The 15,000-nt window shown below is 44.4% G+C and overlaps 2 protein-coding genes across 2 annotated transcripts in view; one reads left to right on the top strand and one right to left on the bottom strand.

The window, feature by feature from the left end:
• Positions 1-8,178, top strand: part of tmcc2 (transmembrane and coiled-coil domain family 2) — a 20,619-nt gene extending 12,441 nt beyond the window's left edge. The window contains exons 5-6 of the mRNA XM_058374124.1: positions 4,262-4,397; positions 6,807-8,178. Coding sequence (XP_058230107.1) covers positions 4,262-4,397; positions 6,807-7,106 — 436 coding nt within the window. The 3' untranslated portion in view covers positions 7,107-8,178. The remainder of the gene's footprint in view (positions 1-4,261; positions 4,398-6,806) is intronic.
• Positions 7,973-15,000, bottom strand: part of celsr2 (cadherin, EGF LAG seven-pass G-type receptor 2) — a 94,297-nt gene continuing 87,269 nt past the window's right edge. Inside the window, exons 31-32 of the mRNA XM_058374123.1 lie at positions 8,093-8,104; positions 7,973-7,996 (exon numbers count right to left, since the gene is read on the bottom strand). Of these exons, the coding sequence (XP_058230106.1) occupies positions 7,973-7,996; positions 8,093-8,104 (36 nt within the window). The remainder of the gene's footprint in view (positions 7,997-8,092; positions 8,105-15,000) is intronic.

The following is a 15,000-nucleotide window of genomic DNA, read 5'->3' as shown; positions in this document are numbered from 1 at the left end:
TGTGTGTGTGTGTGTGATGGGGTAGAGGTATATGCAGGTGTGTGTGTGTGTGATAGGGTAGAGGTATATGCAGGTGTGTGTGTGTGTGTGTGTGTGTGAGGGGGTAGAGGTATATGCAGGTGTGTGTCTGTGTGTGTGTGTGTGTGTGAGGGGGTAGAGGTATATGCAGGTGTGTGTCTGTGTGTGTGTGTGTGAGGGGGTAGAGGTATATGCAGGTGTGTGTGTGTGTGTGTGTGAGGGGGTAGAGGTATATGCAGGTGTGTGTGTGTGTGTGTGTGTGTGTGTGTGAGGGGGTAGAGGTATATGCAGGTGTGTGTCTGTGTGTGTGTGTGTGAGGGGGTAGAGGTATATGCAGGTGTGTGTGTGTGTGTGTGTGAGGGGGTAGAGGTATATGCAGGTGTGTGTGTGTGTGTGTGTGTGTGTGTGTGAGGGGGTAGAGGTATATGCAGGTGTGTGTCTCTGTGTGTGTGATGGAGTAGAGGTATATGCAGGTGTGTGTGTGTGTGTGTGTGTGTGTGAGGGGGTAGAGGTATATGCAGGTGTGTGTGTGTGTGTGTGTGTGTGAGGGGGTAGAGGTATATGCAGGTGTGTGTCTCTGTGTGTGTGTGTGTGAGGGGGTAGAGGTATATGCAGGTGTGTGTGTGTGTGTGATGGAGTAGAGGTATATGCAGGTGTGTGTGTGTGTGTGTGTGAGGGGGTAGAGGTATATGCAGGTGTGTGTGTGTGTGTGTGTGAGGGGGTAGAGGTATATGCAGGTGTGTGTCTCTGTGTGTGTGTGTGTGTGAGGGGGTAGAGGTATATGCAGGTGTGTGTGTGTGTGTGTGTGTGATGGAGTAGAGGTATATGCAGGTGTGTGTGTGTGTGTGTGTGTGTGTGTGAGGGGGTAGAGGTATATGCAGGTGTGTGTGTGTGTGTGTGTGTGTGTGAGGGGGTAGAGGTATATGCAGGTGTGTGTCTCTGTGTGTGTGTGTGTGAGGGGGTAGAGGTATATGCAGGTGTGTGTGTGTGTGTGTGTGTGTGTGTGATGGAGTAGAGGTATATGCAGGTGTGTGTGTGTGTGTGTGTGTGTGTGTGTGAGGGGGTAGAGGTATATGCAGGTGTGTGTGTGTGTGTGTGTGAGGGGGTAGAGATATATGCAGGTGTGTGTCTCTGTGTGTGTGTGTGTGTGAGGGGGTAGAGGTATATGCAGGTGTGTGTGTGTGTGTGTGTGATGGAGTAGAGGTATATGCAGGTGTGTGTGTGTGTGTGTGTGTGTGTGAGGGGGTAGAGGTATATGCAGGTGTGTGTGTGTGTGTGTGTGTGTGTGTGAGGGGGTAGAGGTATATGCAGGTGTGTGTCTCTGTGTGTGTGTGTGTGAGGGGGTAGAGGTATATGCAGGTGTGTGTGTGTGTGTGATGGAGTAGAGGTATATGCAGGTGTGTGTGTGTGTGTGTGTGTGTGTGTGAGGGGGTAGAGGTATATGCAGGTGTGTGTCTCTGTGTGTGTGTGTGTGTGTGTGTGAGGGGGTAGAGGTATATGCAGGTGTGTGTCTGTGTGTGTGTGTGTGTGTGAGGGTAGAGGTATATGCAGGTGTGTGTCTGTGTGTGTGTGTGTGTGTGTGTGATGGGGTAGAGGTATATGCAGGTGTGTGTCTGTGTGTGTGTGTGTGTGTGTGTGTGTGATGGGGTAGAGGTATATGCAGGTGTGTGTGTGTGTGTGTGTGATGGGGTAGAGGTATATGCAGGTGTGTGTCTGTGTGTGTGTGTGTGTGTGTGTGTGATGGGGTAGAGGTATATGCAGGTGTGTGTCTGTGTGTGTGTGATGGGGTAGAGGTATATGCAGGTGTGTGTCTGTGTGTGTGTGTGTGTGTGTGTGTGTGATGGGGTAGAGGTATATGCAGGTGTGTGTGTGTGTGTGATGGGGTAGAGGTATATGCAGGTGTGTGTGTGTGTGTGTGAGGGGGTAGAGGTATATGCAGGTGTGTGTCTGTGTGTGTGTGTGTGTGTGTGAGGGTAGAGGTATATGCAGGTGTGTGTCTGTGTGTGTGTGTGTGTGATGGGGTAGAGGTATATGCAGGTGTGTGTGTGTGTGTGTGAGGGGGTAGAGGTATATGCAGGTGTGTGTGTGTGTGTGTGATGGAGTAGAGGTATATGCAGGTGTGTGTGTGTGTGTGTGTGATGGAGTAGAGGTATATGCAGGTGTGTGTGTGTGTGTGTGTGTGTGAGGGGGTAGAGGTATATGCAGGTGTGTGTGTGTGTGTGAGGGGGTAGAGGTATATGCAGGTGTGTGTCTCTGTGTGTGTGTGTGTGAGGGGGTAGAGGTATATGCAGGTGTGTGTGTGTGTGTGTGTGTGTGATGGAGTAGAGGTATATGCAGGTGTGTGTGTGTGTGTGTGTGTGTGTGAGGGGGTAGAGGTATATGCAGGTGTGTGTGTGTGTGTGTGAGGGGGTAGAGGTATATGCAGGTGTGTGTCTCTGTGTGTGTGTGTGTGTGAGGGGGTAGAGGTATATGCAGGTGTGTGTGTGTGTGTGTGTGTGTGTGAGGGGGTAGAGGTATATGCAGGTGTGTGTGTGTGTGTGTGTGTGTGTGTGTGAGGGGGTAGAGGTATATGCAGGTGTGTGTCTGTGTGTGTGTGTGTGAGGGGGTAGAGGTATATGCAGGTGTGTGTCTGTGTGTGTGTGTGTGTGTGAGGGTAGAGGTATATGCAGGTGTGTGTCTGTGTGTGTGTGTGTGTGTGATGGGGTAGAGGTATATGCAGGTGTGTGTGTGTGTGTGTGTGTGTGTGTGTGATGGGGTAGAGGTATATGCAGGTGTGTGTGTGTGTGTGATGGGGTAGAGGTATATGCAGGTGTGTGTCTGTGTGTGTGTGTGTGTGTGTGTGATGGGGTAGAGGTATATGCAGGTGTGTGTCTGTGTGTGTGTGTGTGTGTGTGTGATGGGGTAGAGGTATATGCAGGTGTGTGTCTGTGTGTGTGTGTGTGTGTGTGATGGGGTAGAGGTATATGCAGGTGTGTGTGTGTGTGTGTGTGATGGGGTAGAGGTATATGCAGGTGTGTGTCTGTGTGTGTGTGTGTGTGTGTGTGTGTGTGTGTGTGTGTGTGATGGGGTAGAGGTATATGCAGGTGTGTGTCTGTGTGTGTGTGTGTGTGTGTGTGTGTGTGATGGGGTAGAGGTATATGCAGGTGTGTGTCTGTGTGTGTGTGTGTGTGTGTGTGATGGGGTAGAGGTATATGCAGGTGTGTGTCTGTGTGTGTGTGTGTGTGTGTGATGGGGTAGAGGTATATGCAGGTGTGTGTCTGTGTGTGTGATGGGGTAGAGGTATATGCAGGTGTGTGTCTGTGTGTGTGATGGGGTAGAGGTATATGCAGTACAGATGTCTATAGTGATATATATTAGAGAGAGAGAGTGTGCGTGTGTGTGTGTGTGTGAGGGGGTAGAGGTATATGCAGGTGTGTGTGTGTGTGTGTGTGTGTGTGAGGGGGTAGAGGTATATGCAGGTGTGTGTGTGTGTGTGTGTGTGTGTGTGATGGAGTAGAGGTATATGCAGGTGTGTGTCTGTGTGTGTGTGTGTGTGTGTGTGAGGGGGTAGAGGTATATGCAGGTGTGTGTCTGTGTGTGTGTGAGAGGGTAGAGGTATATGCAGGTGTGTGTCTGTGTGTGTGTGTGTGTGTGTGAGAGGGTAGAGGTATATGCAGGTGTGTGTCTGTGTGTGTGTGTGTGTGTGTGAGAGAGGGTAGAGGTATATGCAGGTGTGTGTGTGTGTGTGTGTGTGTGTGTGTGTGAGAGGGTAGAGGTATATGCAGGTGTGTGTCTGTGTGTGTGTGTGTGTGTGTGTGAGGGGGTAGAGGTATATGCAGGTGTGTGTGTGTGTGTGTGTGTGTGTGTGAGGGGGTAGAGGTATATGCAGGTGTGTGTCTGTGTGTGTGTGTGTGTGTGTGTGAGGGGGTAGAGGTATATGCAGGTGTGTGTCTGTGTGTGTGTGAGAGGGTAGAGGTATATGCAGGTGTGTGTCTGTGTGTGTGTGTGTGTGTGTGTGAGAGGGTAGAGGTATATGCAGGTGTGTGTCTGTGTGTGTGTGTGTGTGTGTGTGAGAGGGTAGAGGTATATGCAGGTGTGTGTGTGTGTGTGTGTGTGTGTGTGTGTGAGAGGGTAGAGGTATATGCAGGTGTGTGTCTGTGTGTGTGTGTGATGGGGTAGAGGTATATGCAGTACAGATGTCTATAGTGATATATATTAGAGAGAGAGTGTGCGTGTGTGTGTGTGTGTGTGTTTACCTGAGCAGGTATGAGCGTTTGGAGGAGCAGCTCAATGACCTGAGTGAACTCCATCAAAATGAACTGAGCAACCTGAAACAGGAGCTGGCTAGCATGGAGGAGAAGGTGGCCTACCAGTCATATGAGAGAGCTCGAGACATTCAGGTACATACACACACACACACAGACACACACACACACCTCTCTCTCATCACACACACACTTAATACACTTAATACACTTAACAGCACAGAAGCCCTATGTTCATATCTTCATCATCTCCTGATAAACCAGTGCTGTGTGGCCTTCATTTGCATACAGGAATCCTACAGACACACACACACACACAAACATTGATCTTGTTTACACTTTAAATATTTTATAAATACTTTTAAATATTTATAACTGTTCACTTGGTCACTTTAACTAAATGTATCTGTTTTAACTTAAATTACTTTGTTACTTCTGCTGATATATTTAGTTTCCTAATCTGTTTCTATCCGTCTTTGCACCCACTGTTAACTCTGTTTTTTTGGACAAGACTCGGTGTTATACAGTATCTCACAAAAGTGAGTACACCCCTGACATTTTTGTAAATATTTTATTATATCTTTTCATGTGACAACACTGAAGAAATGCCCCTCTGCTCCAATGTACAGTATGTAAAGTGAGTGTCCAGCCTGTATAACAGTGTAAATTTACTGTCCCCTCAAAATAACTCAACACACAGCCATTAATGTCTAAACTGTTGGCAACAAAAGTGACTCCACCCCTAAGTGGAAATGTCCAAATTGGGCCCAAAGTGTCAATATTTTGTGTGGCTACCATTATTTTCCAGCACTGCCTTAACCTGCTTGGGCATGGAGTTCACCAGAGCTTCGCAGGTTGCCACTGGAGTCCTCTTCCACTCCTCCATGATGACATTACAGAGCTGGTGGATGTTAGAGATCTTGCGCTCCCCCACCTTCCGTTTGAGGAGGCCCCACAGATGCTCAATAGGGTTTAGGTCTGGAGACATGCTTGGTCAGTCCATCACCAAGGCAGTGGTGGTCTTGGAGGTGTGTTTGGGGTCATCATGTTGGAATACTGCCCTGCGGCCCAGTCTCTGAAGGGAGGGGATCATGCTCTGCTTCAGTATGTCACAGTACATGTTAGCATTCATGGTTCCCTCAGTGAACTGTAGCTCCCCAGTGCCGGCAGCACTCATGCAGGCCCAGACCATGACACTCCCACCACCATGCTTGACTGTAGGCAAGACACACTTGTCTTTGTAGTCCTCACCTGGTTGCTGCCGCACACGCTTGATACCATCTGAACCAAATAAATTTATCTTGGTCTCATCGGCCCACAGGACATGGTTCCAGTATTCCACGTCCTTAGTCTGCTTGTCTTCAGCAAACTGTATGCGGGCTTTCTTGTGCATCATCTTTAGTAGAGGCTTCCTTCTGGGACAACAGCCATGCAGACCAATTTGATGCAGCGTGTGGCGTATGGTCTGAGCACTGACCGGCTGACCCCCCACCCCTCTGACCGGCTGACCCCCCACCCCTTCAACCTCTGCAGCAATGCTGACAGCACTCATACGTCTATTTCCCAAAGACGACCTCCGGATATGACGCTGAGCACGTGCACTCAACTTCTTTGGTGGACCATGGCGAGGCCTGTTCTGAGTAGAACCTGTCCTGTAAAACGCTGTATGGTCTTGCCCACCGTGCTGCAGCTCAGTTTCAGGGTCTTGGCAATCTTCTTATAGCCTAGGCCATCTTTATGTAGAGCAACAAATCTTTTTTCAGATCCTCAGAGAGTTCTTTGCCATGAGGTGCCATGTTAAACTTCCAGTGACCAGTATGAGAGAGTGTGAGAGCGATAACACCAAATTTAACACACCTGCTCCCCGTTCACACCTGAGACCTTGTAACACTAACGAGTCACATGACACTGGGGAGGGTAAATGGCTAATTGGGCCCAATTTACACATTAGGGGTGGAGTCACTTTTGTTGCCAACAGTTTAGAGATTAATGTCTGTGTGTTGAGTTATTTTGAGGGGACAGTAAATTTACACTGTTATACAGGCTGGACACTCACTACTGTACATTGGAGCAGAGGGGCATTTCTTCAGTGTTGTCACATGAAAAGATGTAATAAAATATTTACAAAAATGTCAGGGGTGTACTCACTTTCGTGAGATACTGTATGTCTTGTCTTGTCATCTGTCTTGTGCACTTATGTTGTATGTTTAGTTTGTAAAGAATGCACCTATGTAGGAATAGTTTAGTTCTATGTTTGTCCGGGTCACCCTGTACTTTGTTTACGTTCTGTGTAGCACCTCTGGTCCAGGAGGAACGTTGTTTCACTTCACTCTGTACTGCATCAGCTATATATGGTTGAAGTGACAATAAAGCTTCTTTGACTTTGACTTGAAACACACACACACATACATTGTTTAATCTGAGTCTCCCCACACACACACCCACACCAACCCACACAAGCACACAAACACACACACTTGTAGCCATGTTTACCATGGTTGTATATTGACGTTTGTGCTGGTGTGTGTGTGTGTGTGTGTTCAGGAGGCAGTGGAGTCATGTCTGACGCGTGTCAGTAAGCTGGAGTTGCAGCAGCAGCAGCAGCAGGTGGTGCAGTTGGAGGGTGTGGAGAACGCTAACGCTCGCGCTCTGCTCGGAAAGCTCATTAGCGTGCTGCTAGCTCTCATGGCGGTGCTGCTCGTCTTCGTCTCCACCGTGGCCAACTTCATCACCCCGCTCATGAAGACCCGTGCTCGCATCGCCTCCTCCGTGGCCTTCACCCTCTTCCTCATCACGCTCTGGAAACACTGGGACTGGCTCGAACTCTGCTTCATGTCTGGCTAACTCACATGACTTCAGAGCTCTACCCCCTGCTCCTGCATCTGTGAAGAACCGATGAAGCTCCTCATATAAACACTGCTCCTAGCACAGAGATGGTAAGTGGGCCACGTCCCATTTACACCAGATCTGTCTGTATCTGGTCCAGGTCTGGAGTTCAGCACACTGTCATGGCCTGAAACGCTCCGGTTTAACTCCTCACATTTATATCCCATATTTTCTGGACTATAAGTCGTGTTTTCTTGCCTGCTTTGGATCGGACTTACGGTAGGTCACACGGTAATAGTGTACTTACGCTAGGTGAGACGTTCCAGCAGTTAAAGGAGGATTAAAGGTTTAGGTTCACTACCTAGTGTTAGCTCGGCTCTAACGTCACGCTAAAAACCTTCAGTAGCGGAAATTAGCATTATTGTAGCCGGTCAAAATCAAAGCGTACTGGAACCTCTGGGGCTCCTGCAGTGAAACTCCCAAATTCAGCTCATGTACGTGGATCACTGACCGTCACATCACACACCCAAATGACCACAGTGAAACTCCAACTCGTGAAATGCCTCGTAGACGGCTCTGTAGAGTCTACAGCATCGCGGCCCTCCACTGCAGCCTCCGGGTATTTCTAACAGCCCTGAGCTACAGCATCATGGCCACTAGGGGGCAATGCAGCACTGTATACACCCAGTTCTCACCATCAGCTCATGAGTGTGACTTATAGTCCAGGAAATATGGCAGGTGTGTCGGAGGCCATGCAGCACCGCAGACCAGCTAGCTTCACACTCTGACCTTCTGAAAGAGAAGAAAAGACGAAAGACACGTGGAAGGGAGTTTATATATTTTTTCACCTTTCCGGAGGACTGAATGTTGTCACGTGACGTGTCTCACGTCAGGATGTTGTCTGGAGTCTGTGTGAGAATCAGAGACACGTGTAAGTTTCAGCACTTCTGCTTCTTTTCAGCCTTTCATCCGTTTCTGTTGTAAAAAAGTCTGAGCGTTCAGACCGCAGTGATATTCTAGTGAAATACAGACGGAGAACACAGAACACAGATACACAGAACACAGAACACAGAACACAGATACACAGATACACAGATACACAGAACACAGATACACAGATACACAGAACACAGATACACAGAACACAGAACACAGATACACAGAACACAGAACACAGATACACAGATACACAGAACACAGATACACAGATACACAGAACACAGAACACAGAACACAGATACACAGAACACAGAACACAGAACACAGATACACAGAACACAGATACACAGATACACAGATACACAGAACACAGATACACAGATACACAGATACACAGAACACAGATACACAGATACACAGATACACAGATACACAGAACACAGATACACAGATACACAGATACACAGATACACAGAACACAGATACACAGAACACAGATACACAGAACACAGATACACAGAACACAGATACACAGATACACAGATACACAGAACACAGAACACAGATACACAGAACACAGATACACAGAACACAGATACACAGATACACAGAACACAGATACACAGATACACAGATACACAGATACACAGATACACAGAACACAGATACACAGATACACAGAACACAGATACACAGATACACAGAACACAGATACACAGATACACAGATACACAGAACACAGATACACAGATACACAGAACACAGATACACAGATACACAGATACACAGAACACAGATACACAGAACACAGATACACAGAACACAGATACACAGAACACAGATACACAGAACACAGAACACAGATACACAGATACACAGATACACAGATACACAGATACACAGAACACAGATACACAGATACACAGATACACAGAACACAGATACACAGATACACAGATACACAGAACACAGATACACAGATACACAGAACACAGATACACAGATACACAGATACACAGAACACAGATACACAGATACACAGATACACAGATACACAGAACACAGATACACAGATACACAGAACACAGATACACAGATACACAGAACACAGATACACAGATACACAGATACACAGATACACAGAACACAGATACACAGATACACAGAACACAGATACACAGATACACAGAACACAGATACACAGATACACAGATACACAGATACACAGATACACAGAACACAGATACACAGAACACAGATACACAGATACACAGAACACAGATACACAGATACACAGATACACAGATACACAGAACACAGATACACAGATACACAGAACACAGATACACAGAACACAGATACACAGATACACAGAACACAGATACACAGAACACAGATACACAGATACACAGAACACAGATACACAGATACACAGATACACAGATACACAGAACACAGATACACAGATACACAGAACACAGATACACAGATACACAGAACACAGATACACAGATACACAGATACACAGATACACAGAACACAGAACACAGATACACAGATACACAGAACACAGAACACAGAACACAGATACACAGATACACAGAACACAGAACACAGATACACAGATACACAGATACACAGATACACAGATACACAGAACACAGAACACAGATACACAGATACACAGAACACAGATACACAGATACACAGAACACAGATACACAGATACACAGAACACAGATACACAGATACACAGAACACAGAACACAGAACACAGATACACAGATACACAGAACACAGATACACAGAACACAGATACACAGATACACAGATACACAGATACACAGATACACAGAACACAGATACACAGATACACAGATACACAGATACACAGATACACAGAACACAGATACACAGATACACAGAACACAGATACACAGATACACAGAACACAGAACACAGATACACAGATACACAGAACACAGAACACAGATACACAGATACACAGAACACAGATACACAGATACACAGAACACAGATACACAGATACACAGAACACAGAACACAGAACACAGATACACAGATACACAGATACACAGAACACAGAACACAGATACACAGATACACAGAACACAGAACACAGATACACAGAACACAGATACACAGATACACAGATACACAGAACACAGAACACAGAACACAGATACACAGATACACAGATACACAGATACACAGAACACAGATACACAGATACACAGAACACAGATACACAGAACACAGATACACAGATACACAGATACACAGATACACAGAACACAGATACACAGATACACAGAACACAGATACACAGAACACAGATACACAGATACACAGATACACAGATACACAGATACACAGATACACAGATACACAGAACACAGATACACAGATACACAGAACACAGATACACAGATACACAGAACACAGATACACAGATACACAGATACACAGATACACAGAACACAGATACACAGAACACAGATACACAGAACACAGATACACAGAACACAGATACACAGATACACAGATACACAGATACACAGAACACAGATACACAGATACACAGAACACAGATACACAGATACACAGAACACAGATACACAGATACACAGAACACAGATACACAGATACACAGAACACAGATACACAGATACACAGATACACAGAACACAGATACACAGAACACAGATACACAGATACACAGAACACAGATACACAGATACACAGAACACAGATACACAGATACACAGAACACAGATACACAGATACACAGATACACAGATACACAGAACACAGATACACAGATACACAGATACACAGATACACAGAACACAGATACACAGATACACAGAACACAGATACACAGATACACAGATACACAGAACACAGATACACAGATACACAGATACACAGAACACAGATACACAGATACACAGAACACAGATACACAGATACACAGAACACAGATACACAGATACACAGAACACAGATACACAGAACACAGATACACAGATACACAGATACACAGAACACAGATACACAGAACACAGATACACAGATACACAGAACACAGATACACAGATACACAGAACACAGAACACAGATACACAGAACACAGATACACAGAACACAGATACACAGATACACAGATACACAGAACACAGATACACAGATACACAGATACACAGATACACAGAACACAGATACACAGATACACAGAACACAGAACACAGATACACAGATACACAGAACACAGATACACAGAACACAGAACACAGATACACAGATACACAGAACACAGATACACAGAACACAGAACACAGATACACAGATACACAGAACACAGATACACAGAACACAGAACACAGATACACAGAACACAGAACACAGATACACAGATACACAGAACACAGAACACAGAACACAGATACACAGAACACAGATACACAGAACACAGATACACAGAACACAGATACACAGAACACAGAACACAGATACACAGATACACAGAACACAGATACACAGATACACAGAACACAGATACACAGAACACAGATACACAGATACACAGATACACAGAACACAGATACACAGAACACAGATACACAGATACACAGAACACAGATACACAGATACACAGAACACAGATACACAGATACACAGAACACAGATACACAGATACACAGATACACAGAACACAGAACACAGATACACAGAACACAGATACACAGATACACAGAACACAGATACACAGATACACAGATACACAGAACACAGATACACAGAACACAGATACACAGATACACAGAACACAGATACACAGATACACAGATACACAGATACACAGAACACAGATACACAGATACACAGATACACAGAACACAGATACACAGATACACAGATACACAGATACACAGATACACAGAACACAGAACACAGATACACAGATACACAGAACACAGATACACAGATACACAGAACACAGATACACAGATACACAGATACACAGATACACAGATACACAGAACACAGATACACAGATACACAGAACACAGATACACAGATACACAGATACACAGAACACAGATACACAGATACACAGAACACAGATACACAGATACACAGATACACAGAACACAGATACACAGATACACAGATACACAGAACACAGAACACAGATACACAGATACACAGAACACAGATACACAGATACACAGATACACAGAACACAGATACACAGATACACAGAACACAGATACACAGATACACAGAACACAGATACACAGATACACAGATACACAGATACACAGATACACAGATACACAGATACACAGAACACAGATACACAGATACACAGATACACAGAACACAGATACACAGATACACAGATACACAGATACACAGATACACAGATACACAGATACACAGATACACAGAACACAGAACACAGATACACAGATACACAGAACACAGAACACAGATACACAGATACACAGATACACAGATACACAGAACACAGATACACAGATACACAGAACACAGAACACAGAACACAGATACACAGATACACAGATACACAGAACACAGATACACAGATACACAGATACACAGATACACAGAACACAGATACACAGATACACAGATACACAGAACACAGATACACAGATACACAGATACACAGATACACAGAACACAGATACACAGATACACAGAACACAGATACACAGATACACAGATACACAGATACACAGATACACAGATACACAGAACACAGATACACAGATACACAGAACACAGATACACAGATACACAGAACACAGATACACAGATACACAGAACACAGATACACAGATACACAGATACACAGAACACAGATACACAGATACACAGAACACAGATACACAGATACACAGATACACAGATACACAGAACACAGATACACAGATACACAGAACACAGATACACAGATACACAGAACAGAACACAGATACACAGATACACAGAACAGAACACAGATACACAGAACACAGATACACAGATACACAGATACACAGATACACAGATACACAGAACACAGATACACAGATACACAGATACACAGAACAGAACACAGATACACAGATACACAGAACACAGATACACAGAACACAGATACACAGAACACAGAACACAGAACACAGATACACAGATACACAGATACACAGAACAGAACACAGATACACAGAACACAGATACACAGATACACAGATACACAGATACACAGATACACAGAACACAGATACACAGATACACAGATACACAGAACACAGAACACAGATACACAGAACACAGATACACAGAACAGAACACAGATACACAGATACACAGATACACAGAACAGAACACAGATACACAGAACACAGATACACAGAACACAGATACACAGATACACAGATACACAGAACACAGATACACAGATACACAGATACACAGAACACAGATACACAGAACACAGATACACAGATACACAGAACAGAACACAGATACACAGAACACAGATACACAGATACACAGAACACAGATACACAGATACACAGAACACAGATACACAGATACACAGATACACAGAACAGAACACAGATACACAGATACACAGAACACAGATACACAGAACACAGATACACAGTCTCAGATACACAGAACACAGAACACAGATACACAGAACACAGAACACAGATACACAGAACACAGATACACAGTCTCAGATACACAGAACACAGAACACAGATACACAGAACACAGAACACAGAACACAGAACACAGATACACAGAACACAGATACACAGATACACAGAACACAGATACACAGATACACAGAACACAGATACACAGAACACAGAACACAGATACACAGAACACAGATACACAGAACACAGATACACAGATACACAGAACACAGATACACAGATACACAGATACACAGAACACAGATACACAGAACACAGAACACAGAACACAGATACACAGAACACAGATACACAGAACACAGATACACAGAACACAGATACACAGATACACAGAACACAGATACACAGAACACAGATACACAGATACACAGATACACAGAACACAGAACACAGATACACAGATACACAGAACACAGATACACAGATACACAGAACACAGAACACAGAACACAGATACACAGATACACAGAACACAGATACACAGAACACAGATACACAGATACACAGATACACAGATACACAGAACACAGATACACAGAACACAGATACACAGAACACAGATACACAGATACACAGATACACAGAACACAGATACACAGAACACAGATACACAGATACACAGATACACAGATACACAGATACACAGATACACAGATACACAGAACACAGATACACAGAACACAGAACACAGATACACAGATACACAGATACACAGATACACAGAACACAGATACACAGATACACAGAACACAGAACACAGATACACAGATACACAGATACACAGAACAGAACACAGATACACAGAACACAGATACACAGATACACAGATACACAGATACACAGATACACAGAACACAGATACACAGATACACAGATACACAGAACAGAACACAGATACACAGATACACAGAACACAGATACACAGAACACAGATACACAGATACACAGATACACAGAACAGAACACAGATACACAGAACACAGATACACAGATACACAGATACACAGATACACAGATACACAGAACAGAACACAGATACACAGAACACAGATACACAGATACACAGATACACAGATACACAGATACACAGATACACAGATACACAGAACAGAACACAGATACACAGATACACAGATACACAGATACACAGATACACAGAACACAGAACACAGATACACAGATACACAGATACACAGAACACAGATACA

The sequence above is a fragment of the Hemibagrus wyckioides genome, linkage group LG21 (genome assembly GCF_019097595.1).
Source record: "Hemibagrus wyckioides isolate EC202008001 linkage group LG21, SWU_Hwy_1.0, whole genome shotgun sequence".
Taxonomy (NCBI): Eukaryota; Metazoa; Chordata; class Actinopteri; order Siluriformes; family Bagridae; genus Hemibagrus; species Hemibagrus wyckioides.
This window is presented reverse-complemented; position numbering and strand designations above follow the sequence as displayed.